Here is a 27,911-nt window from a genome sequence, read left to right as displayed (position 1 = left end):
ATATTTACCACATGCCGGTAAACAGCACTTCTTATTATTTCTTACTTGACGGTAGCAACAGCTGTGTCGTAGTCATAGTGTTAGGAAACAGCGAAAATGGTAGTTTAATAAAGGAACGCACGCCACTGAGATGTATTTATTAATTTGAAGGTTATAATAAAAACAACATAATTTTTAACGATACATTCATTGTGGACAAAATATACATGAAAATACCTTAAAAGAACTAACACAATATACCCTAAAAATTAACGAACTTACTCTGAAAAATATAATCATATATCTACATGCTTCTTGGTAGAAAGTGGAGTCGCACACTGGAGCAACAGACAATAAGAGCAACCAGCAATATGCGATATATTATCGCCCATTGACACCAAACTAAAGATCAAAGTATGTTGTCTCGCACAAGTCCAAAGACAATATTGCGTTGCTTCAGTGTGCGAGGCAACATTGTAGTATGTTTTCAAAAAGCGAAAATATCGCGTGTTGCTCCAATTTGCGACCCGCTAAGTGTACAATATTGATACAATACATCGCGTCATATTTACCACATGCGGGTAAACACCACTTCTTATTTCTTACTCGACGGTAGCAACAGCTGTGTCGTAGTCATAGCGTCGGGGAATAGCGAATGGTAGTTCAATAGAGGAACGTACGCCGCTGTGATAACTCTGCCAGCGAACCACCGGCCGTGCAAGGAATTCACGGACGCCACTGCCGTGGCTATGGAGGGGCATTTGACGTAGACGTTGCCCTGCGGCGAGCCCTGGTCCACGTAGACGTGGAGTACGCCGCCGTGTTTGTTGCATTCCTCGATGACGTCGTCGCGGATTTCGATGTCCCACGTCGGGTTGCTCTCTCTGTAAAGGAAAACGAAAAAATTGTGGAATGTTAACTGGAAAAATCATATAACTCTTAGTCCTTTAAGACTAGTAAAGACTTTAAGCATCTGCCAAGGGACTGCGACGACAATATACAAAATGCTATAAACAAGATATTGGGAATTATTCTGAAAAATCAACTTTATATACAGGGTGTCCCAGAAATAAGTGCAGATATTTTAAGGGGTGGCAGATCTGGTCAAAGTTTTTCACGAGGGTTTTCAGCTTATTTGACTCCGCAGGTGGTCAACAAGAGGCACTAAAAAGTTTTTTAAAGTTTTCAAGAAAAATGTTAAATTTTCAACAATTTTTTTTCGCAAAAAACCTCATAGGCGTGTTTCAAGGGCCGAAATATACTACTAGTTAAAATATTTGCACTTATTGCTGGGATACCATGTATAGGCAACCAGTAAAATTAATAAAAATATACCTTTGTACAACTAAATTGTTACTACGAATTACTGTGTTTTTGATAGATGTTTAAGAATAAAAGTCAGTTGAAGTCTAATTTTTAGTTCCTCCATAATCAGAATTTCAGGCAAAAGCCTAGATCATATATACTTACGTGGATAAAACAACGCCATAAACATTGCCTGGAAACTTATATGGTGAAATTTTGATAAAATAATTTAGTACACACTAAAAACACGGTATGTCGCTAGTGGTAGGAAAAATAATTTTTAGAGGTTACTAGTTTATTTGGTTGCCTGTGATATGCATATACAGGGTGTTTCCTAATTAATTTAAAAAATATAAAATCGTTAGAAAACGAATTAAGGCGGGCTCTTAATAAGTATATTTATTTTTTTCTCGACAACCGTTTGATGAACAAGAAAAACTCAAAAGATCAATTTTGTTGAAGAAGGTTGGCCAGCCAAGAAAAAAATATATTTTCTTAAAAAGCAGTGGTGTACCATTTATGTTAAGCAAAAAAATCGATTTTTTTAATTTTTAACACCCTGTAGATCAGAAAGGAAGTACTTTAGACCTAATGGTTATATAAAAATTGTTTTAAGAACACATGAGGAATCACACCATAACTTTTTTAGACTAATTCGAAAACACCCTGTATACCTATTGTCAACTTGACAATGACTGCTGATAAATCAAATAATACCTTTTTAGTGAAAAAAGCCAGATTTTCGCAGGAAAAATTTTGATTTTTATTGAATTTGGGCCCGCGTTTGCAAATACTGGTTTGTTTTTTTAATTTTCTATCTATCTAAATTTTAAATATCATAGTCAGAAATAGTTTTATTATTTATTAACTGTAAAAATGGTGTTTTCTTGTTGTGTTGCATCTTGCAAAGAAACTAACAAAACTGCAAAAATGTACGTGTTTCCAAAAGACGATAAAGTATGTATCTTAGATAAAAGAAAAATATATGGTATGTATTCGTTGTTTGATTTTTTTTCGTTCGCTTTAAAATTTATAAATCTCGGTCTATTCATTAGACAGCCAGTCGACTTACGATCATTTACATGAAACTCTGTAAAATAAATAAAAAAATAAATTGTAAAATATATATATTCTTATGTTTTATTAAAGTTACTCTGATATGCTGGGTTAAACGTAGTCTTCACTAAAAACACGGAGGGGCGCTTTAACCCAAAATTTTACTATTAAGTTTCATATCTATCTTAATAATAGATTATTTTCTTTTATCTATGGCCATAAGTTTAGCATTAAAAAATGTCTCCGACATCACGGCATGCCATTTTCAAACCTTCTTTATTGCACTTATGAAACGTTCAATAGGTTTGTCTTTTTCGAGGACCTTACGTTGCGCATGCGCATTAAAAGTTGCACGTATTTCCAAAATAATCACAATTTTATACGGTTTAGAAAGTACAAATTATACATTGTTATGGAAACTAACTTGTCAATGTCAACATATTGTCATAATCTTATTTCCATCATGCCCTAGACACTCAATGGTAATTTTATAGAACTACAAATTTAGTTTCTTCCGCATCGCCAGACGGCGCAAAAGATATTAAAGTACAGGTTTCTAATTTATATATGAAGATGACATGACAGTCTCTATGTTAACTGCTGTCTATGGTCTAGTTCTAGTTGACAAAATGTTGGTGATCCGTCAAGTTATTTTTAAATCATTATTTAAATAAATAATTCAGATATTCCTGATCTGTGATTGGAAATTTCAGTGATTTGTGTTTATAGTTTGTGTTTTTATTAGTTTGTGCCTTCTGATATTTACAGTCGATCATCATTTTCGTGTCAGATACTAAACTTTTTTATTAAAGTCATTTTGACATTTTAGAAATGATAAATTTATGAACCAAATAAAAAAAATAATTTAATCATAAATAAGTAAGTACATAGTTGGTAATATATCGTATTTTAGTAACAGTTAATTAGTAGTCTATAATATTTTTTACTATATTATAATTTAGTTGTTAAATCAAAAAAAAAAGATGCTATGTGATCTATTGTTGGTGTTAAAAATGTATTATGTATTCATAATTTTAATTTTGTTTTGATTATTTTACACTTCTAATGGTCTAATTAAACACATAATGTAATAAAAAAGTCTATATTTATTATTTTATATTTTACAAGGAATAATTTTGCGCTTGAATAACGTTACCGTTTTAGTTAGCGTTATTAAGTAACGGAACGCTAAGATTATGTTATGCCAAAACTCTCCATTAGTTTCTTCCGGATCACCAGGTGGCTCTAAATGACGGACCCATTTGTTTTATATCAGTGTCCAATCTATCTCTAGTACGTGACATTAGTCTATGATTTCCATTGTGTAACAACGCTTGTTTTTTGCGTTTTTTATTTTAAAAATTGTATTAATTACTCATTTATCGACCGCTTTTATATAACCAAGGATGCAAGTGTCTTCAGTGTTAAGTTTAAGTTAAGTGTTAACAGAAGTTAACTTTAAGTTTGTGCAATTATATTTCTTTTTTTTTTCGTTTGACTAAATACTCGTAAAAATGACTAAGTGTTTGGTGTGTGGGAGTTCTAATATACAGGTCTCCGAATTATCTTTTCATGGGTTAGGTTGTTAAGTATTCAGTTGTTCTTTTATGTATATTAAACCACATGCATACTTTCTGGTTAGATTTCTTAAAAATATGACATTCCTAAGGAGTGGCTAAATGTATTTTTTTTATGATTTAATTTTTGTCACAGTAAACATTCAATTTATTGTTCAAATATATGCATATTCCAAATTAATGTAAAAATTTGGCGCGTGGACGCTAGCTTCTCGACAAAGATAGACAGAGTAGAAGCACCGCGTGTGCAACAAAAAAAGAAGATAAATGTAAGTCGTTCATATGTTTGCGACAGTTTCCATAGTGATTTACTTATCCACGTAAGTATATATGATCTAGGATCCCAATCTATTCCAACTGACTTCAGATAAACTATACTTACGTCGCCGGCTCGAACATGTTACTCAGCATAAAACACTGCGTGGCGATGGGCGGCGTCGAGTTGGTCGGCACCTGCGGCACGACCGGCTGCCCAGTGGCCATGCTCAGCGCGTTGGCCGCCGCTTGGGGCACCTGCATGCCCGCGCCCTCCGCCAGCTTGAACATGAGCTGCAGGCGGCCGGTGGCGCCCAAGTCGATGCCGGAGCGGTCCAGCTCGTCCGAGTCGAGGAGGGAGGGGCCTTGACTTTGGAGGTCGATGCGTTCCGTCACGTTGCCCACCTTCATGGGCCGGCCGGCCAGTTCGAAACCGTTCAGTTGTTCGAGCGCTTTCTTGGCGTCGTCGCAGTTGTGGTACTGTGGAAGAAAAAAAAATCCTTACTAATATTCTAAAGGCGAAAGTTTGTATGTATGGATGTATGAATCTTTGTTACTCTTTCACCTAAAAACTACTGAATGGATTTTAATGAAACTTTACAATAATATAGCTTATAAGTGTGGCGCCTCTCATACGCCGCGGAAGCTCCAAGAAGAACGGTAGTTCATATCAAAATGAATTTGGCAGCATATGTAGATTAACTGAAAGCATTTTATAAAAATATGTAGAATTATATAGGGTGTCTCCAAAAAAAGTTACGCATCAAAGTTGTGTTTTTTCTAATGGACCACCCTATATATTAATTGATTTTCGGATTCTATGAAAAAAATAAAGGTGAGTTTTATTAAAGAAGCGTATACCTAAAATCTAAGGCTTTTGACATATTTCACATTTTGTGAAAATGAAAAATAAATTTTAAATTTCGATAACAGCTACCTAAATTTTAGTTGACCTTGTATAGCCAGATATTTAATTACAGTAACCATTGTATGTTAAACCCTTTGAATAAGAAGACTAAGGAAGGAGCATATCAAAAATCTTAGGTACACCGCGATGGGCCTCAAATATGGCCGACTTAAATTCCGGTTTATCAGTGTCGTTCTAATTTTATTTAAAAAATCTAAAACTATGATGTAGGGTAGACGTGGGGTAGACTCAATAATTTGTTGTTTTATTTTACGTTGTGAATAAATGTTGGTAGTTATTAAAATTGTTATAAAATATATAATTCTAATAAAATAGATAAGTTATAATAAGTATTTATTAACACAAACATCCGATACGCTACTGAAGCAGGTAAGTCAAATTAACGTATCTAAATTCTTTGACATCTAATCTTTGACAAGTAATAAATAAAAGCTAAAATGCAAGAAAAATATATGATTTAGTTAATTTAAGTGAATTTCATAAATGATCGGTTTACTACACGTATGTATATTATATAGTCACTTACTAGCGAAAAGTTGTTCCATTATTTCACTCAATTTTTGCCGATATCTACCGCACGCTACACAACCAACTATTTTAAAGTCTTTTTCGATAAATCGCGATAGTGTCACTGTTAATTTAAGTTCTGCCACAATTTCCATCTAGATTTACTACCTTTATACAACTATCAGTAGTAGAATAAATAATAAATAACATAAAATAAGCTCCGTAAAGACTGACAAATCCACAAAATTTCAAATCAAATTCAAATGTGTCAAATGAATCGTCAAACAGAACTGTCAAGATCCCCACCCTAGAGAGCTTTTATGGTGGCTTTTCCGCCCACCATGCATGAATACATGGATAGCATTATGCTCCTTCCTTAGTCTTCTTATTCAAAGGTTAAACCAAATTGAAATTTGACACGAAAAGTTATACAGGGTGAGAGAAAATTAATATGGAACATGAGTCACTTTTAAAAGCAAGTTACTCCTTTATTTTAAATGGAACATCCAGTATATTATTCCGGTGTTCAATGAGGAATTCATATATTATTAACTTCAAAATATTATTAAGGTTGCCTACCCCTCAGACAAAGATTTTCCTAGATATTTTAATTTTTATGATGTTGCGTCAGTAGATTTTTATTATTTGAAAAAATCTAGGTGGCTATGTATACCTTTTGTTAATTTAACAAAAATTAAAGAGTGTGATATTCCATATTACACTTCCATATTATACAGGGTGAGTCTAAAATATTTGTTTTTTTCGCGAAAAAAATATTTGGAATTTTTTGAAAAAATTTTGGAATTCTTTTAATACCTATTTAGTTAAAAACTTAATATCTTGATAATATGGCAACATAAGTAATAGATTAAATTTATAAGAAGGAAAACCCAGTTAAAAACCCCCTATTATATTATAATTTGTAGCTTCAAATTGGCCACCCTGTATTTGAAACCATGAATAAATGAAAAATAACAAAAGCATTGTTTAATACTTACTGTTATAAATCCGTAACCCTTTGATCTTCCGGTTTCTGGATCCATAATCAGTTGGATGTTGTCGATCTTACCGAACGGTTCGAATATGCCTCGCAACATTTCTTCTGTGATGTTAAAGTGTAGAGATCCGACATACAACCGCATCGGTCCAGTCATACCCTTAGGTAAAAGATTGGGCATGGCGTTACCTAAACGATTCTTTTCAGCTTGTGTATGCTGAACCACGATAGGCACGCCCAATAGTCTTTGACCTGAGAGTCCCAAAGCCTAAAAATCAAGTACAGATTAGAAACCATGAAGTTTGATGGGGATACTCTGTTTTTTTTCTCAGGTAAGATTTCGACAGACGACCAACAAACTGTCGAACTCGTGTGCAAAACGTCGTTATCGAAAGTCGTTGTTTAATATACTATTACCAAATCGTTCCATTGCATTAAAATCAAGCTTTAATCTACCCTTGCGGTTAAAGTACTATTTTATGTACTATTTTTGATAAATATAAGGCAATTTTAACAGTTGCTATGGAAAAAATGGTATAAACTTACCAAAGCCACGCTTTCCGGATCCTTAAACTCGATGTAAGCGATCCCCTTAAACCTCCTCGTCTTGTTGCACACGATCATCCTCACGTCCCTCACTTTGCCCACCGAACTGAAGAACTCCTCCAGGTCGCGGGCTCGGATGCGCTGCGACAGCTGCATGCAGAACACCGTCCTCGCGTCGCGCTCCTCCGGACTCAGTTCTTCGAGGGGACTCTGCCCGCGCAGGCCTAGAGGGGAGCGGGTACCTCGACGCGCGAAGGGAGGTTTCACCAGGGCGGCGAGAGGTGGCGAGGAGGGTTTGCGCTCCTTGCTGCGGCTCTTCTTGTCGCGGCTGCGGCTGCGCTTCGGGTCGCGGCTGCGGCTGCGCTTAGGCTCCCGGCTTCTTCTTCTCACCCTGTCCCTAATAGAGAAAAATTAAAATGTTACGGGGGCGTGTTCACTGAAAGAGTTGACAATTTTTGTGTTTGTAACTTTTCAGAAAACACTTTTCATGTACTATCTATATGTTACAGTAAAAGCTATATGTTACAGGAAATTAGTGAATGTTGGCTAGTAATTCGGTAGTGAATTGAAGTGAAACTTTTTTACGCGCGCTGGGAGTAAAAATTCAAGGCCGTGACCAAGGTTGGATAGGTACAAAATGTTATATTTTCTACACCAACTAATTTGTTACATTTTTTTTTGTTGTTTATATAGTTCATAAAAAGTGACATTTTTTCAGCTTTTCAGCGACATAAGCTATCTTTTTTTTTCGAAAAATTACTCAGTTAACATCGTAGAAAACTCACCCTGTATAATTATAATAAACTTTACCCTTAGAATTACTTCTATTACAATTAATCTCCATTGGCATACTTTTCCATGATTCAACTTTTAATAATTGAATAAAACTTTCAAAAAACTTATTTATTAATTAAATTTAACAATATAAAATAGATGTTAACTGCTCCAATACAGAGCTCTGATAAACTAGGAATACACCGAAAATAAAGCAAGTAAACAATAATGCTTATGTTAGCTAAAAGAGAACTTAAAGTATCTGGGACGGTTTTATAGAGGGTAATTCTCCTAGTGCTTTTCCCACTGCGGGGACCTAGTGATTTTCCCTCTGCGGGGTCCTGGTGATTTTCCCACTGCGGGGACCTAGTGATTTTCCCCCTTCAGGGACCTGGTGATTTTCCCACTACAGGGACAGTGATTTTCCCCCTGCAGAATCCTAGTGATTTTCCCACTGCAGGGATCGGGTGATTTTCCCACTACGCGGACCTAGTTATTTGCCCCTGCAGGCGTCTGGTGATTTCCACACTGAATGGGACTTAGCGACTTTCCCACTGCAGGTACTTAGTGATTTTCCTACTACGAGGACCTGATGATTTTCCCAGAGGGTACCTGGTGATTTTCCCACTGCAGAGACTTGGTGATTTTCCCACTGCGGGGACCTAGAGATTTTCCCCCTGCAGGGACCTAGTGATTTCCCCACTGCAGGGTCCAAGTGATTTTCCCACTGAAGGGACCTGGTGATTTTCCCACTGTGGGGACCTAGTGATTTTGCCACTGCGGGTACCCGGTGGTTTTCCCACTGCGAGGACCTAGTCATTTTCCCCCTGCAGGCACCTGGCAATTTTCCCACTGCAGGGCCTAGTGATCTTCCCACTGCAGAGACCTAGTGATTTTCCTACTGCAGGGATTTGGCGATTTTCTCACTGCAGGGACCTAGTAATTTTCCTATTGTAGGAACCTGGTGATTTTCCCACTGCAGGGACCTAGTGATTTTCCGCTGCGGGGTCCTAGTGATTTTCCCACTGCAGGGACCCAGTGATTTTCATTTACTGTACGTCATTTAAAGCATAGAAAAATATGGCTAGACTATCAATATTAACCGTATAATCGAGAAAAAAAAAGCTGTCAAAGACGGTTAAGGAATGACAATGGATGGTAATTTTGGCGAGGTCAATCTCTAGATGTCATTTATTAAAAATTGACATAAAACTTGTCAAAAATTAACACCAATTATTACAGAAAGATATCCTGTGAACTTGAAGATTCAAACAGAACAAAAAAAAATAACGTTTAACACAATGAAAGTAACAACTACAAACTATAATAATTATTAGTATATGTATATAGTTTATGAAACCACAGGCTTTCTATGGTAAAATTTAAAAAAAAGCAACAACGAAATCTTTCAAAGAAAAAAATCAGACTTTCCTGTACTGTCTTCAGATTAAACAGAAAAAAATATTCTATTAGTCTTTAGATCAATTACTGTATCTTATCTTCAGGGAGTTAGTACCATCAGAGAATAGTGAGATAGCGCGCGCACACATATTAGAGTTTTAACACTTATAGAATTTAAAGAAAATAGAAAGGTAGAAACCTTTAAAGTGAAAAAAACGGCTTTAAATATACAAAATTAATTTTGTACCTGTTCTCAGATTTTATCAAGGATTTTATATATTTTCTACTTAACGTAGAAAATTAATTTTCTACGCGTCGTTACCCAACCCTGGCCGTGACAAATTGATACGACACGCGAGAAGAAAAATAGTAAGGACAGCCTAAGATCGTTTATAAAATTCACTTAAAATTAACTGAGTATATATTTTTTTCTTGCATTTTTGCTGTGTCAAGATTAGATGTCAAAGAATTTAGATTCGTCAATTTGACTTACCTGCTTCAGTAGCGTATCGGATGTTTGTGTTAATAAATAATTATTGTGACTTATCTATGTTTATTAGAATGGTATATTTTTATAACCATTTTAATATCTACCAACATTTATTGACAACGTATAATAAAACAACAAATTATTGAGTCTACCCTAAATCATATTTTTACACGTTTTGAATAAAATTAGAACGGCACTGATAGACCGGAATTTAAGTCGGCCATTTTAGAGTCCCGTCACGGTCGATCTAACATTTTTGATATGCTCCTTCCTTAATCTTTTGATTCAAAGTAATTAACAGACTCTCGATCTTACCTATCCCTTCTCTCCCTGGATTTTGTCCTGTTCCTCGACCTAGACCGCCTACGGTCCCTGTCCCTGGACCTCGACCGCCTATCCTTGGACCTTGACGTTCTATCTCTGGACCGAGACGGTTTCCTGTCTCTGGATTTCGTCCTGCGACGATCGCGGGACCGCCTCCGTTCTCTGCTGCGACTCCTCCGTCTGTCATCCCTGCCGGATTTCTTCCGGTCCTTCGAGCGGCTTCTACTCCTTTTGGATCGGGCCGGACTACGGGTACCGCTCCTCCTCTTGCTACAGAAACCAAATTTGCGTGAAAAAATATTTCTTAACTTATACCTCTTTCAACTATTTTATAGGTAGGTAACTAAAAGTAAAAAGATGTCGAGAAGGTTCTCGATTTTAAACGTATTTTCATATACACTAATTATTTTATTTATTAACTTCCCATTTCACTGCTCACTTTCACCCTTAAAAACTAGGATTTATATTAGGGATGGGCGATAATGGATTTTACATATCGATAAGTTATCGCAATTCACATATAAATCGATACCTATATCGGAAAAAATCTATCCCTAATCGTAAGTATCTAATATAAAAAGTAGTCTTCTGAAATTTTAAGAAAAACTGAAAATATAATATACCTTATTTTCTTTAAATAATATTATTTTATATTATTTAAAGAAAATTATAATTTTATTTCGAAATTATTCCGAGATTCCCCTACACAAACGGTACATTGTGAGACAGAAAATTGTAGAAAGAAACAAGCCCTATTATATAGGCTACAACATTTTAATGAACAGTGCATTCCATAAACTCAATAAAATGAAAAATAAAAGAAATAATATACATGTACTGATTTCTTTCGAAAATCGACAACTATGAAACTATGAACCCTGACAGGATGACAGGAAATTGTAGAGAGAAACAAGCCCTATAATATAGGATACAACAATTTAATGAACAGTGCATTCCATAAAATCAATAAAGTGAATATACGAAATAATATACATGTACTGATTTCTTTCGAAAATCGACAACTATGAAACTATGAAACCTTCCTGAACACAAACGGTACATTGTGAGACAGGAAATTGTAGAAAGAAACAAGTCCTATTATATAGGATACAACATTTTAATGAACAGTGCTTTCCTAGAAGAGATATATTTCCCAAAACAATAAGTATTTTTTTGTACGTTAGGCAAATTTGTTAAGCAAACTAACTACTGACAACTAGTCTCTGTTGGATTAAGGCCAGCAGTGTTTACATAAAATAACTATTTTATTTTGTAGATTTTCCTACAGTGGCAAAAAAACCATAGACAGGGTTAAGTTCTACCGCATTATCTACACCATCTAATTTCCTACATTTTTTACATGTCCAGACGTAAAAAATTAGTTTTGTATATTGTAAGCCTTTTTTGAGTTTACATTTATTTCAAATACTTCAATCATAATTTACGAATTTAAAGAAAATAGAAAGGAAGAAACCTTTAAAGTGAAAAAAAACGGCTTTAAATATACAAAATTAATTTTTTACCTATAGCCTGTAATGAAATTATAAAAAACATTGAATGCATAAAATTAGTTTAGTTTTCATTTGCCGTTTTTTTTAAATAACTCGTTGAAATAGACAAATAAATAAATACTTACTCTGAAGATCTGTGCTTGACGGTGCCATTCTCCCTCGACTTTCCATTCACCTCCTCCTATGAACAGCAAGAAGACCACGCAGAACGGGTGAAAAAACAAAAATGCATTAGTAGAATTCTATAAAGAACAAACTGGATGATTCTAGATGAAACAGGGCAACATAGTTGTTAATCTTAAATATTTTTACATGAAACAATCGATACCTATTATATAAATTCGTCTACACAGTTTGTTAATCCGTGTAGAAAAATTTATGTATTACAACAATTAAAAAAGAAATTAGTGGTAGGTATAGTGTAGAAAAATAATAAAAATCCACCGTATAGACGATTATATCATCCCTGGGAAGTACGATATCGTTGCAGCGTCTAGCAGCGACTAGACTTACCGTCCTGTTGACGCTTTAATTTGAACGTTGCTGCCTATACTTGATCCAGTTATCAATTATTCTGAAAAAATAGACCGAGTAAGACCACATAACCTCAATATAATCGAAGCGGTTTTTGTTTTTTTTAAAACAGGGTTTGGCATTGTTTAGAAATTATTACATATATAGTTTGACCAGCGGATCTGAAACAATGATCAGAGGAACGCAGTTCTCTTTGGCTGCAATATTTCGATACTGGTCCATATTCAGAGTTGCCACAAGAACATTTTTGATTGTGCAGAACTTCGACCATAAAAATGCCTAGCATTTGCTGTCCTCCATTCGCGAATCTCAAGTTCCAGAGCCTTGAGCCCTGGTCTAGTCGAGAACGGTTCTGAAAGGAGCTAGTGCACTAATTTATAGGAAGGTGCTCGAGGGGAAAGGAATAGTTCTCAAGCTCTCATAAAGACTCAATTGAATGGAAGGAGAGTATCGCGTTCTTGAACAGTTAAGAGCTGCACAACTGCGTGAATGGAGGACAGTAACTGTGTAGCCATCCACGACCAATAACTGTAAACTATCCAATAAGACGTACGTTTGTCAACTTTTAAATCATGATTACGAGTCTCACTTCCACTCGTTTGTATACATCAATATATTAATTTGCCATTTAATTTTTCTCATGCCAGCAAGGATTGCAGTAACGATTTTATGGACAAATTCGGCCGGTTAATTCTGTTTAAAAACTGTAAACTATTCAGGACTGTTTAATCGGCCAAATTTGTCCATAGAAACTGCAGTCCTTGCTGACATGGGAGGAAGTGAAATAGGAATTGAACAATACTCACGTATGTAAACAAGGTGAAGTGAGACTGTGATCTACAGTGACGTAATTGAGCAGTGAAATTTGGCGAACGAACGTATTATGTATTATATAAGGGATTAAGCAATCCTGTCTATTTACCGTTTTCTGGCTATTGTCTATTGGTCGTTGACTCATGAGACAGTTCATACTCTGATATTTTACTGAACATCTGAACACTGATGAGCGAAAATGATATTTGTCAGTTCAAAATTTAAAGTACACTTGCGGCCTCTTTTGATATACAAACTTAGATCACTTAAAAGCAAAAAAAAAACAGCTTTTGATAGCTGATTTACTGTTCTGTTATTTTTTATACAAAATATGTAAATTTTCAAAATATGTAGCTCAGCGATTGTGGTGTAGCTGTGATATCATTGAAGCAAATTGAAGCAAAGTACACACTTGTGTAGCTTGTGGCAACTCAGTCAATATTTCCACTATTACCACAGTTTAAAATATATATATATATATATATATATATATATATATATATATATATATATATATCTATATATATATATATATATATATATATATATATATATATGAGTTGACCCACTCTTCGCCCGTATCAAAATTCCTCCCGCCGCTCCCCGCCTGTCTTGTAGACTTGGGTCAGTCTACATCCGTTGCTCGACGTGTACACAGCGTTCCAAGTTTATTTTAGTTTTGTTTTCGGTCCGACGCACAGTCTGAAATTTTGACGTTCTAGGTGGAATTAATTCGATTTGCCAACTTTATCCCAGGTCCTAAGTTATTGTAAAATTTATTCAAGGAATGTCCATTCATCAATAAAAAAACATATGTTTATTTTTAAAATCAAGCTTATTATTTAAAAATGCTTATTACTTTATCTTTCGGACAAAACGATAAAATCATCTAAAATATCTAGCCCGTTTAGTCAAATTTTGCAGGCGTTTTAGTGAGAAGTGTTTACTTTCACGGAATAACTACATTGATATTATTTTTATATTAGGCCTACATGGTAAGCTATCATTTTTTAAAAATATTTCTGCTATATAGTTTGACTGAAAAGAAATGTTAAAGAAGTACCTGCAGTTACCTATGAAAAATTGTAATTTAACTATTTTAAATATGTTTTTGTTACATAATACCACATAATACCATGATAACTTTGTCATTTCCTGAAAGGCTACTTATTATAACATTCGACATAAAAAAAATTAGCTGCGTTTAGGTGCGCTTTTGCTATACATATATATTTTTTAAGATGGCTGCGCACTTCACTCGTCAGAATGTATATGAGGTTTGTACTTCTAACACTCCAAAGAAGCGGCGAAGCGCTGTGGTGAATTTTATATTGCAACGCTTTGATTCTAGTAATCTTTCAAGAGCTGTCAAAGAAAGTATAAGAGTTTCGGCCAGGGCGTTTTGTCAGAAAATTGAGAACAAATGGAAAAAGGCAAATAGGCATAAACATATCTTCTTATCTAAAAATTCTGATTGGTTAAGGGGAGATTTTCGATTATCTGTATTAGCAAGAGTACCAAAATGAAAGAAAAACCTCAAATAGAGTCTCTTTGTTCGGTAAGGTTCGTCGAGAAATCAACAATTGATTATTTTATTTTCTTCGATTGTATGATTTTCTCCGATTTAGATAGTTTTTTCAAATCGGTTTGACGCACAAACATTTTATAGTGTATTTTGTTTGTATATAGTACTTTCTTATTTGCCTTTCTTATAGATTATGTATTTTGGTTCGGCAACGCCACATTTTGTAGAATTTTAGACACTCCGTATATTAAACTCCGTAGTTACTAACCTCAAAACTATTCTCTAATCAACAAAATTTTTTATTAAAAATAACATTTTATGAATCACTGATAATATACTAAAAAAGTTTCCCATATATGTACCAAACATTATGAGAGACCCTGTATATGCCCTACTACGATTATTTTGGTGCATGGTCTACCTTGCCTTGATAAAATTTCTTATATAAAAAAGAAAAAGACTAATATTTCATTAAAAGAGTCGCTGAAATATTTTTTTCCAGCTACAACCCGTAAATTTCACACTGTGCGACGCATAGGGTGAACCAAAAATAGTGTTTTAGTTGTTTTGTTCGAATTGTGAATAAAATGTCTACTAGAAATATTTGTGCAGTGGATGGTTGTGAAAGTAGAATGACAGACAATATATCGTTCTTTAGGTGCCCAAAAGATGAAGGAAGGTATGTCTTTATATAGTACAGGATATTAAGTATATAATAATTAAAGTATTAGACATATTAAGTATATTATAATTATGGAAACCAAACTATGAAAAAATGGCTTTAAAAATATACATATAGATTAAGAAAAGATTTTACTCGAAATATGCACAAAATATTTATTTTTAACAATTAGTTTATTATTTTAGTAGATATTTTAGAGTAGTAGATACTTTACTATTAGGTTTTGGATTTTGCAGTATTTACCGGTTTGCAAAGTGCATATTAAATTATTATTTAAGATATTTGCATTTTTTTAAATAGCATGTTTTACTTTTTAGAAGTTTGTATTTAATTTTAACTACCTACCTGGAAAGTCCAAATTTTATAGTCAGGTAATAAAAATACGTGCATACAACTTCTTCTGCTATTGACATGTTTTTTAGAGTTTTTACTAAATTTTATGTAACAGTAAATATAACAATTGACGAGCACATGGGAAAAACGATGAGTATCCAGAAATGATAAATGTCCAGGAAACCGTTTTTTTTTAATTGAAATTACGCATGGACTTTTGTTCGAGTTTATATCGTTTTTCCCATTTTTAAATGCCTGTTTCTATGTGGCCGTTATCGATATTCCCGTTTATTTAGGTACCAAAAGGTGTAGCTTTTTGGTACTCTCATTATTTTTCCCGTGTGCTCTTCAATTAGTAATAAATATTGTAATAAATTATATTTGCATATTTCTTAAGTTATAGCATGTTTTGCTTTTTAGCTGTTTGCATTTAACTTGAATTATCTACCTTTTCATTAAAAGGTAATAAAAAGTACTTGGATACAACTTGTCTTGCCATAGTCAATTTTTTTTTTCAGTTTTTACTAAATTTTATCGAACAGTAAAATTTATTACACTAACTACTAACAGTCATAATTACTGTTCATGATAATGATAAAATTTGGAAAAAATTCCAAAAAATTGACAATGGCAACACAAGTTGTATGCAAAGGTACTTTTATTACCTTACAATAAAATTTGGGCTTTCCGGGTAAAAAAATTAACTTATTATATTTATTTAATATACATTTTTCATATGGGGTTTCCATAATAATTATTAATAATAATTACCCTATTGACAATTCCATATTACAAAGAATTAGGATAGAATAATATATCTAATATTTTAATATTAATGTATATTTAATACTAAATACTAATAAATATTGATCAATTATTAAAGACGCCTAAAACTGTTAATCAATAAAACTACTTTCTACTTGCTATATTAAAATTCCTTAGTATTTTTAGTTGATCCCTCGTATACGGCCAGCGTTCTGACTGATAAAATAGCACTTCCGCTGCACCGGGTAAACGTACAAATTTTTTGGCACCTCGAAGGGTCACGGGCCGCTTTTGAAGTCAAAATAACAATAGAATTCCTTAGAGTGTCTGTAACTGATATATTTATATTCTTTAAACTGTGCTATTACTAAGGAGAGCATAAAATTGGGGCTGGCACTGGCCAATAGAATAACATTATGCGCATGACAACTACATGGAAACGAAACGCGCGAGAAACTCTATCAATTAGATTGGTCGAATCCGCGGCGTTGTCTGCTTGCCCGAAAAGGTTGATGTTTTTAGAATACTTTAATAGGCAGAATGAAAGAAATAATTTATTTAAATAAATATATACATCTAACAAAAAAGAACCACGTAAAAATAATTATCGTCATGTCGAGCAATTTTACTTTTGAACTATGCAATATCGATTTTTGTGTACACGGTCCTTTGGCTGTTTCAGATCCGTTGGTCAGATAATATAAATTATTGTACTTAAATCTAGTATATTTACATTGTAAGTATAGGAATTTATGTACCTGAAAATCAGTCACTATTTTACAAATAGGTACTTTAAACAAAAAAATGTAATACCGCCATCCTATAGATGGGTTAACTATTATAGGCTTGGTACATTCTCCTCCGTGGTGCTGCCATTGGAGAGTACCGTAACACTACCGACTATACAATGACACGAGTTTAAATAGCGAGTACACAAAAAATTGTAAAAATTCTAAAAAAATAAAAAGATAAGTATTATGATATCTTCACAGAGGTCTAACTTGTATTATAGTTTATTGTTCAAGCTAATAAAACTTTTTAGATGAGTTCAACTATGGTAACGAGCATATTTTTACGCACCAGTTTTGCTAGTGGGGACTATTGGAGACTAGGGCTATTTGGGCTAAAACGAAACTTTTTGTTCAAAATTATAATCTTAAATGTTCATAAAAAATTTAAGTTTTTTGATTATGTAATGGGTACTTTGTTTCTTCGAACTGCCTGATTCCATTTTTGCTTTTGATCATATCAGTGTGAGAAAGAAGGGGAAGCAATAAAATGATGTTATGGGAGAGTTGTATTGAATGTTATTGCACCCAACAACCACGCAATTACGCCCTTTTTCGCAATTTTTCATCAACTTATATTTTTTTTAATTTCTACTATCATTCCCTAGCTTCTATACAGGGTTGTTCACCACATACGACGCGGAGTATTGTAGCTAAACTCTTAGATTTTTGCAAATTGTAAGTCTTGAGTTCGTTGAAGGACTATTAGAGCTACAATTTAAAAATATTTTTACAAGATACAGAGTGGCCCAAATAAATAAAAAATTTCAAAGTTGTATTTTTTATAAACGGAACACCCTGTATATTATTACATTTTTAGTTTCTACGATTAAAATAAAGGTAAATTTGATTAAGGTTTACCGCATTTTAATCTTACCGTTTTTGAAATATTTAGGTTTTTGTCAAAATACAGTAATAATTTTAAGGCTTTATTTCTCCAGGCTCCAGGCGTATTTAAGTTTATAAAACCAAATATTGTACTGAAGTATTTGCATTTACTAAATTATGTTGCAATAATAAAAATTATACAACCTTATACAGAGTGTCTAAAAACTTATTTTAAATAATAACTAGCTATAAACGGCAATAACTTCTATAATTTAAATGGAACACCCTGTATATGGGAATCAGATTCAGAATTTAATTGTCTATCAAATTGTATTATATCATTTTTTACCTATGTCTTCAGGTTTCCGTAGAAAATGCATTTTCTCATAATTTAGACCACAGTTATCAATATACCGACGGAATATTGACATTTTTGATTATTTTTAAAGATCTAACAAATTTTTACAGATTACAGATATTAATATTGTCGATATAGTTCGTTAATGTCATTAAAAAATAAAAAAAATTGTTTCAGTATTTGTAAAAGAGGATCAATTAATATGATTCCAGTATTCAAACTACATTAATTGACTGTTTGCGTTGATTAATAATAATTGCTTCAAATACTAAAAAACTTAATTTTGTATGTATATTAAACAGTGTGGTAAAAAATAACACCTTGAAAATTTTATTTCGTTTTTTGAGGGATGCTTTTTATAACAACAGAGACGTTCATTTTCATAACTTATTATTATATTGATTTCTGATTCCAAATCCACATTTATTTAGAATAATTTATTAACTAACACAGGTTAAATATGTAATTATTTAGTATTTGGGCGGAAATAATGGTGGTATATTTAATTATGGTACTTATTATGGTATTTTATAAATATTTAAATAGTTTTATTTTTGTATACAAATAGGCTGGTAATACCGTATGATCGAAAAAAAACCAGTTGGCTTGGAAATGAACATTGATGACATTTTCCATATAAAATGACAGCGATCTTCATTTCATAGCCAACTGGACTCCGTTTTTTTTTCGATCATACGGTATTATCGTTTTTAGCACCTGTACATTTGTTGCTTTAAAAACAATCTAAAATGTCAATATTCCATAGGTATATTGATAAATGAGGTCTAAATTATAAGAAAAAGCATTTTCTACGAAAACTTGAAGAGATAGGTAAAAATGGTATAATACAATTTGATGGACAATTAAATTGTGCATCTGATTCTCCTCAAATATACAGGGTGTTCCATTTAAATTAAACAAGTTATTGCCGTTTAAAGCTAGAAATTATTTAAAATTAATTTTTAGACACTCTGTATGAGGTAGTATTATTTTTATTATTGCAACATAATAACTGATCAATAATTAAACTTCAGTAAATATTTAGTATTAATAACTTTGATACCCTTGGAGAAATAAAGCCTTAAAATTTTTACTACAATTTCACAAAATTGAAAATATTTCAAAAACGGTCAGGTTTAAGGGTGATAAACCTTAATCAAATTTACCTTTATATTAATCATAGAAACTAAAAATGTAATAATATACAGGGTGTTCCATTTAATAAAATACAACTTTGATATTTTTTATTTATTTGGGACACTCTGCATCTTGTAAAAATATTTTTAAATTGTAGGCCTTCAACGAACCCAAAACTTACAATTTGTAAAAATCTAATCGTTTAGCTACAATACTCCGTGTCGTATGTGGTGAACAACCCAGTATAGCCACCCTATCTCCGTTAATTTTGATTTAAGCAAAAAAGTATAGAGGCCATTTTTATGTAAAATTGGACGCTATACAACTTTTATTTGAACTTTTTTTTTCTAGTTCTTACCGTTTCTCCAAAATTTCGAAAAAATAATTTGATTTATTTATTTCACCACTTCTCGGGAGCGAATTTAAAAAAAACATTACAAACCAAACCAAAAATCTTTCAAACTTCGTTTTTAGATCTTTCTTATATCAAAAATTCAAGTTTTTACCAAAACTAATAAGCATCATACTGCAACAAAACACGATTTATACCAATTATTTTCGTTTTTTCTCTTTAAAAATTAAATATTAATTTTTATTTCTAGTTTAGAGTAGTTCACTCAATGGACACGTCTTTTTTGTAAAATAACGCTTCAAACATTTGCTAAAACAGTGTTTGCATATTATCTCGAAACATTTTTGGGATAAGACGGGTTTTGCAACTTTACACCTCAAATGTATTCTATTCCTATCAAAAGTGGTAAGAAAGTATAAGAAAATATCAATAAAATCTTTGAATTTTATGGGGTGTTACTGATATGTAATTTAAGTCATAATTCATATAGAGTATAATGTGATAACAACTGAATTTCATAAATGCAGGTTCTTTATTTCTATTTATAAATATAATAGAACTTTTTTAAATATAAAAGATCTGGTATATATTTTTCAAAAAGTATAATTTGCTCTTTTAATCTTGAAGTAACATTTTGTCACTTGACAAACGATTTACACAAGTTGTGTAATGAAACGGGAAACTTTTTTTAAATAATATTAAAGTAAATAAAAATAATTTGAGAAATAAATACCCATAGTAATAAATTTACTAATAAGAAAATAAAATCATTCTGATACCAGGTGTACCAGTTCATTTTTTTCTATTTTCTTCTTATTAATAAACTTTTCTACATAATTATACTGTAAATCTTTCTTCGAAATTTATGCAATAAACTTCCAAACTGTTTGCCAAACCCTTTAATTAAGAAATGTTATCGATGTGTACGAGTGTATTAATGCATAGTTAGAAAAATGATATCAGAAAAATAAAAACTTATATAAAATTATACAGAATAATTTTTGTCTCATTTTGCTAAGTTATGCATTAACATATGACTCCCTCACAAATAACAATTCTCAAATTCTGTTTCGTGTCTAAAATTGGTACTTTAATTACACTCCTAAGTCCACCATGGATAAGACCAATCGGGCGATTGGGTTTTTGGATATGTGCTTGACATGATGCAATGCCGACGTCCATAATCTGCTTGTAACCCTATGACGAGAAAGCACCCATAAGCGAACAATTTCATATTAAATGTAAAAATTAGAGACAAGGCTTTTAAAGAGAGAAATTTCTTTTATAACAAAAAAATATGTAATTTTACCTAATAATAATATAAACTTAAAGCTAAGGTGTGTCTGTACCTGATTTAAGGGAAGGAGCCGATAGCCCATATATTACGAATACCTCACAAGTCTAAAATACAAAATGAGGTTGTGATGTAGAACAGCCAACGAATTTTAATAATAAAACTTTTTTATCGTGTAAATGGCGAAAAAGTCAAATATTACGTCAAATAACTTATTATTAAACATTACTAATGATAGTAACTCTTTCGCCAAAAACACTTTCTCAAAAACAATAAATAAAGGACAGATTCTCGATTAATGAAAGTAGATATTTTACATACCGCCTTCTTGTAGGGGGCCTCTAACATCGCCTCGACGTCGAGCTCTTCCGCCATGTTGCTAAAATAAGAAAATAAAACGTAATTCATACACTATACAAATTCCTCAACAACTGTAATACACACCATACACCAAAGTAAATTTAAAAATATCCGAGTAACTCCAAAAGCGACAAATTAGTTGGAACACGTAAAAAGTTGAAAAACAATCGAAAAAGTTGTACAAAATGGCTGTCTTCAACTTTGTTTAGTTGTCTTTTTTGACAAACGAATGACATATGACATACTGGTAAAGTAAAAACCAAAGATATAGAGAAATCTATTGAAAGCTCTCCTCTATGGTTTCGTGGAATGCCCTCTATGGTTATTTCTATTTAAATTTTATCCAACCCTGATTTTCTACTTCTTTTTTCGCGCCGCTTGTCAAAACAAAATTAAATTTCACCTGATCACCTGGCGTGCTTCTGCATTTAAAATCTATTTCAATATTTCAAATAGAAAACAATAGTGTGTTTTTATAAAATGGAAGAGAATATTGGGTGCGAGGTGTGCTCCAGGTTGTTTTCAACAAGAAGCAACTTAATTAGACACATAAAATCCGTACATAAAATAGAAATTATGTATGATAAACAATTCAAACTTTTTCAATGTCTTGAAGGCTGCGACGTATCGTTTTCTACCTATAAAAATCTTTTAGAGCATCTCCAGGAACAGCATTGTGTAACTATAGCAATTGAGACAAGAGAATTTTCTTCGATTGAAGGTAAATGCGTCATATACGTTACTGTAATAATACACACTATGATTAAATTTATAACTTAGAGTTTCAGACTTATCTTGATGAATATGAGAGTTCGAATAATGTGAATTATCGGCTAAGTCGAGGAAAACAGGTTATTGGAGATTGGGAAACAAGATACTATGATTGTGCTCGGTCTGGTAAGTATTTTATCATCATTTTATCATTTATATTATACATTGGCATTGAAAATGCATATCTTGAATATTTTAGGCAAGGTGAGAAAGTCATATTGTAAATTAGGATTAAGAAAGGAAAAAGCTCAAGGAAGCAAAAAAATTAATGCCGCATGTACGAGTAGGATTAAACTAACCAAACATCATGCCGATTCTACAGTTTTTATGGAGCATTACAAAACACATTACGGACATGATATTGAACTAAAACATTTGAAAATTTCCAAAAAAGATCAAACCCTTATAGCACAAAAACTTCATAGTGGTGTTCCTATGTCTAGGTACATACTTCATTGATATATTTTTATACTTTGTATATCTACTCATAAAAGAGAAACCCTGTGAAACACAAAAATGTGACATATTAATGTTTTCCTATTAATATTTTAGAGTTCTAGATGAGTTTAGAGGGAAGGCGAATACAGATAAATTACGTAGAATCAATCTCCTCACCAGAAAAGATTTACACAATATAAAATCTACTCATGAAGACTCACTTAGAGAAGAGCAACAAATGGAGTCTGGAAATGAGGGTAGCGCATCATCCTCAGAAACAGTCACAAGTAGAAGAAATTATAGAAAGACGAATCTTAAAAGGCAGTTAATAAGAGATGTCAAATACTTTGTTACTAATTGTCATAACGAGCAACGTCTTAGACGTGTTGTAAAGGCAGTGAGAAAAATGAGGTTATGTGCGGAAAATAATGCTCGAAAATATGCACAGAGACGTAGAAGTATAAACGATAGAATTAAAAGACAGAAAAATGGTATTGAGGCTTCAGAGAAAATAGAAATTATATCAAAGAATCTTAAAAATGATCACGATTATTGTGCTTAGCCATATATTTCTTAATTTTAGACATACAGGTTGGACCATTGAGTCCAATATCGTCGTTCTTGACAAAATGCTATCCAACCACACCACAATGCATTACAATTAAATTCTTTAATGAATGTTCTAAATCAAAAAAGCTATAATCTGGCACATAATAAAAAACTTTGATAAATTATTAGTATTAATAAAACGATACTTATATTCTAAATCTATCAAGCAATAGAAAAATAGATTACATTTCAAAATTACTCATATATCTATTAAACCCAAATTTTTATACAAATACAGAAAATATATCATCACATTTGTATGGTGAAAGTATGTAGAAAAAATTATGCTTTTAAATTTCCATCTTTATCTAGTTTATCTAAAAATCCATTACAAGACCTGACACACTGCTGATAGCATTTCTCAAACCCCTCCGATCCACTATCATAATAAGGGTCTCTAATGATTCTATCACCTTCAGGGTCGAAATCTCCCAATAAGAAAATTTGTGCAGAGCTACTTGACGGTTTGCTGTTAGTTAATTCTCTGATGTTCGATTCGTCCATTCCGAAAATATAATCGAAAGTTAGAAAGTCATTTTTGGTGATTTCCCTTGCTTTACCGTTGTACAATACGTTATGTTTCTTTAATGTTTCTCTGGCTCTGGTATCTGGGCTTTTACCAGTGTGGTATCCGATAAGAGCTGCACTATCAACTTTCCATTGAGCCTCTACGTCTCTAGTTTTGATTATATGCTGGAAAACGGCGTCGGCAATGGGTGAACGGCAAATGTTGCCCAGACATACGAATAGGACACTTTTAACCATTGTTATTATTTTGGAACTACGAATGTAGATTATAAGTAAGTATTATTTTAATATAATGTTATGTTTAGTGCAAAGTATTAACGATACAGAAAAAAATTCAATGTACTTAAATAAAGTAAGGTAAATGAGCTAGGTCAAAAGAACTATTGCTAAAATGATTTTAAACGAAATATTTTTGATTTTTGCTTTTTTGACAAGGATGTAGAATATTGTTAAATTAGTATAAAATTTTATCCGTAGATGGCTCTCACTCAACACTTCTTGAGACCTAAAAATTATAGATTTCTTTAAAATGTAAAAAAATTTTCACTAAAGTTCAACTATTTAACGTTAGATGACATTAGTTGTTTTTTTTTAATAGAAATCTATAAATGATTACCTTAAATATTCAACCCATGATGGCGCTACACATACACAGTAAAAGCAGAAACCTATATTTGCTTACTTTTAATATTTTCTGTATGGTGGCGCCACAATCGTATAGACGATAGTTCTAAAAATTCTCGCTAAATAAGAATGGCGCTGTAATCAATTTAACGCGCCAAAGGAAAAATTTAAATAGACGGGACGCTTTTTAGTAAGTAAATGTAAGATTTTATTGATATTTCTTCACTGTATACTTGCGTAGTTGCATAAAATATGAACCTTACCAATTTTAGAAGTTGTTTAACGCTTTTTTTTCATAGATTCATCGTTATATGTATTAAGCAAAGCCTAAAGAACAAATAATTCAGTATAAATAAAATAAAACTATATCGATAATAATTTTTCTTTATTATTATAGTATTCTTTTAGATTACTATTTTTTTAAGCAAAAACCATCCGGACGAAAAAAAAATCACAAGATTAAAATCGTTTAGAAATGAATAAAAATTTTGAAAATAACGTTTATTTTACGAGAAGTCAGTGGCGTACCTACCACTTTTTTCTCCAAACATATTCTTAGTTTAAATAAGTAAAAATGTATGTAAAATACCTAAAAAATGCATTTTGATGCATAGAAGACGTTTACCAAGATTCATCAGGACATCTATAATAACATCAAAGATATTTATGAATGTTTTATAGAAAATTTTACCATCACCCTGTATCTGTAAAGTTAATACAGGGTCGCTGTTATGTATGGATACGGTTGATTATTAGGTAAAATATAGGAGGTACCGCAAAAAGTTAAATACAAAAGTTATAGGGTTTATAAATATCTATTAGCGGGTAATAAATTTAAGTATACAAGGTCGGTCGTAAAGTCGTGGCACATCAAAGTTTCATTTTTTTAAATGGAACCCCTGTGTATTATTGCATATTTCGGTTCTTCCTTTAATTCTAGGCAAAAATCGAAATACACACAATGTACCTCAAACCAACCGTTTCCGAGTTATTGACTTTTGAAAATATCACTTAAACAATTTAATTTAATTAATTTCGATATGTTCAGTTTAATTTAACGATGCCATTCTGCCGAAACTGTGATACCTAATAATATTTGACATTAGTAATAGTATACTGGGGGTTCTATTTAAAAAAATAAAACTTTGATGTGTCACACCTTTATGACCTATAACTTTTGTATTTAACTTTTAGCGGTATCTCCTATATTTTACCTAATAATCGACCTTTTCCATACATAAAAGCGACTCTGTATATTTAGGATATACGTTCTTATGAACTTTTTTTAGAATAGGTCCAAGAAGCAGCGCCTTAAATATTAGCATGTCATTAACTTTAATATTTTAACATTTCTTCTGGCTTACTTATTATTTCTTTTATTATTTCTTTTTTTTCACACCCTGTAACATGATGCCCATTAACTGGTTTTGTTGCCTTTTGTTGCCTTGTGCCCCTGTCGATTCGAAAACATCCCGCGTAATACTTTAATCTCAAGCGAACGCTCGATTGACAATTGCCCTGGCGTGAGAGTAACAATAAATTCTAATTAAGTAGACCAGGAAATCTTCCAGAATACCAATTGGTTGGAAGGATATTAACCAGTGACTTTTGCTATTTGACATAATTCGATGCAAGTAATTTTAATGTTAACTATATACTAACTAGTGATTAAAAAGTGAGTAAAATCGAGGAGATTAAGGATTAGAGTATGAAAGAGAGGTGTAGGTATTGAGAAAATATACAGGATGGTCCATTAGTGCAAGGTCTAATATTGTCGTTGTTGAGGAAGATATGAAATTCCCTATCCGAAAAACGGGGGTGTCACTTGTATGGGAAAACAGGCAACAGTCAAATTTAAACGTGCCAGGACCAACGACAAAGAAAGCAACATCTGCCAGGCATTGGCTTTCTTTGTCACTCACATTGCTTAAATCATGATACCGCGGCCATTTTGTCAACAAAGAAGCTGGCCGGGCTGTCCTGGCAAGTGATTTAAAACAATTTTGCTTTTTTACAATATTAAATTACCATTTGGATGTATTTAATGGGATTATTCAGTTAACTGGTAAGTCAGAAATTACACACAAATACTTTATTCGTAAATACAACTAAGATGTAAACGTATTTTTGTATTTTTAGAATTAGCGTACCTGTTTAACTAAACGTATTATTTCCTGATAATAATATCAAAACACGTAAGTACCTCTATAATTTATGATGAAAAATGATTTTGATTATGTTTTATATTATTTAAATACTTTCTAACCTCAAATAATAGTAAGATCCTTGTTTATATCGCACAGCCCGTTCAAAACTGTATTGTCTTCAAAAAATGTTTACAAAACAAACAATTATTAAAAAAAATGTCCTTTTTAATCTGATTTATACCTCAGAAGGATGCCAGTAAAATTTTATTAAATCAACATTATATTATTTGGCCGTTAATATGCAAAAAGGAGCATATTGCCTTAACTTAAATTTTCTTTTACTTCTCCTGACAATGTTCTCTATATTCTCTATTTTGAGTTAGTAAAATTTTGAACGGGATGTGCGATATATAAAATACATAATAGGTATATCCAAGGGTATGATCTGATAAAAGTATTTTTTGATGCATTTTTTGGTTGTGTATGCACATTGGCTTGGTTTATGTTTTATTCAGCTTATATTTATTTGGAATAACAGTTTTTTTTTGCCTTTGGAATGGCATGCATTGAGGCTAGATAGTGTTTCATTAGATCATTAAAGGAATTTAAATTAGCATATATTTTTTGTCATATTAGTGTGTTATCATGATACAGGTAGTTGTATCATAGTGCCTTATGCATGTTATTTACCTATTATATACTTATGTAATGTATTATCAGTAAATAGATGATAACATACTACTAAAATGTCTTTTTAATAGTATGTTTATCTTTCCAATTCACTAGTTATTTGCAAAATGTATTTTGAACTAATTTAAGTCATTAATTTTTCATCTTTCTTTTTCAGGTTCCAGGATATTCTTTTCATTGTTAAAAAATATATATATATTTCAATATTATTGTAATATAAATCGCAGCTCTAAAAATAAATGATATTGTTTACTAATGTGTAATTTATTTACTAGGAATTTTCTCTGAAAATAATAAGTCTTTAATAATATCATTGATTTGCTGTGTAAAGTTAATAGACATATTTTTTAATACATTAAATTATATTAAAGTAATAAAAAATATGTTTATTAACTTTAAACAGTAAGTCAGTGATACTTATAAAAATATTTTTTTTAAATTTCCCCTCTTTTAAGCCCCGCCCCTCCAATTCCCCTCAATTTAGCTAGTACTGCCAGGCGACACCAGGTGGCGTCTGTTTCCATTTTTTAACATGAAGTTAGCATTTCTTTAATGTACCTATTCTCTGGAAAAATATGTTGTTGTATACAGGGTATCCCCAAAAAAGTATATACTTAATGATAAATTTGATTTTTTTTTAAATTACGAAACTATCATTTTGACAATCTAATAATTTATTCGACGT

At 32.1% G+C, this 27,911-nt stretch overlaps 3 protein-coding genes across 3 annotated transcripts; 1 reads left to right on the top strand and 2 right to left on the bottom strand.

Annotated features, from left to right (window-relative positions):
* Nucleotides 1-158: 158 nt before the first annotated feature.
* LOC115888860 (RNA-binding protein 39) lies at nt 159-21,657 on the bottom strand. Its single transcript, XM_030908725.1, has 8 exons — nt 21,504-21,657; nt 21,381-21,438; nt 11,776-11,831; nt 10,131-10,409; nt 7,151-7,547; nt 6,606-6,872; nt 4,300-4,652; nt 159-863 (listed from the first exon to the last, which is right to left on the bottom strand). Exons 2-8 carry the CDS (start codon nt 21,432-21,434, stop codon nt 575-577), a joined length of 1,695 nt encoding a protein of 564 aa, XP_030764585.1. The 5' UTR covers nt 21,435-21,438; nt 21,504-21,657; the 3' UTR covers nt 159-574.
* Nucleotides 21,658-21,781: 124 nt separating this feature from the next.
* Nucleotides 21,782-23,225, top strand: LOC115888861. The gene is made up of 4 exons (XM_030908727.1): nt 21,782-22,140; nt 22,200-22,316; nt 22,390-22,633; nt 22,743-23,225. The coding sequence occupies exons 1-4, from the start codon at nt 21,900-21,902 to the stop codon at nt 23,188-23,190; spliced, it is 1,050 nt and encodes a 349-aa protein (XP_030764587.1). The 5' UTR covers nt 21,782-21,899; the 3' UTR covers nt 23,191-23,225.
* LOC115888862 (low molecular weight phosphotyrosine protein phosphatase-like) lies at nt 23,178-24,209 on the bottom strand. The gene is made up of 2 exons (XM_030908728.1): nt 24,109-24,209; nt 23,178-24,018 (listed from the first exon to the last, which is right to left on the bottom strand). The coding sequence occupies exon 2, from the start codon at nt 24,000-24,002 to the stop codon at nt 23,520-23,522; it is 483 nt and encodes a 160-aa protein (XP_030764588.1). The 5' UTR covers nt 24,003-24,018; nt 24,109-24,209; the 3' UTR covers nt 23,178-23,519.
* Nucleotides 24,210-27,911: the final 3,702 nt, after the last annotated feature.

The sequence above is a fragment of the Sitophilus oryzae genome, unplaced genomic scaffold (genome assembly GCF_002938485.1).
Source record: "Sitophilus oryzae breed Bouriz unplaced genomic scaffold, Soryzae_2.0 scaffold_808_pilon_pilon, whole genome shotgun sequence".
Classification (NCBI taxonomy): domain Eukaryota; kingdom Metazoa; phylum Arthropoda; class Insecta; order Coleoptera; family Curculionidae; genus Sitophilus; species Sitophilus oryzae.
This window is presented reverse-complemented; position numbering and strand designations above follow the sequence as displayed.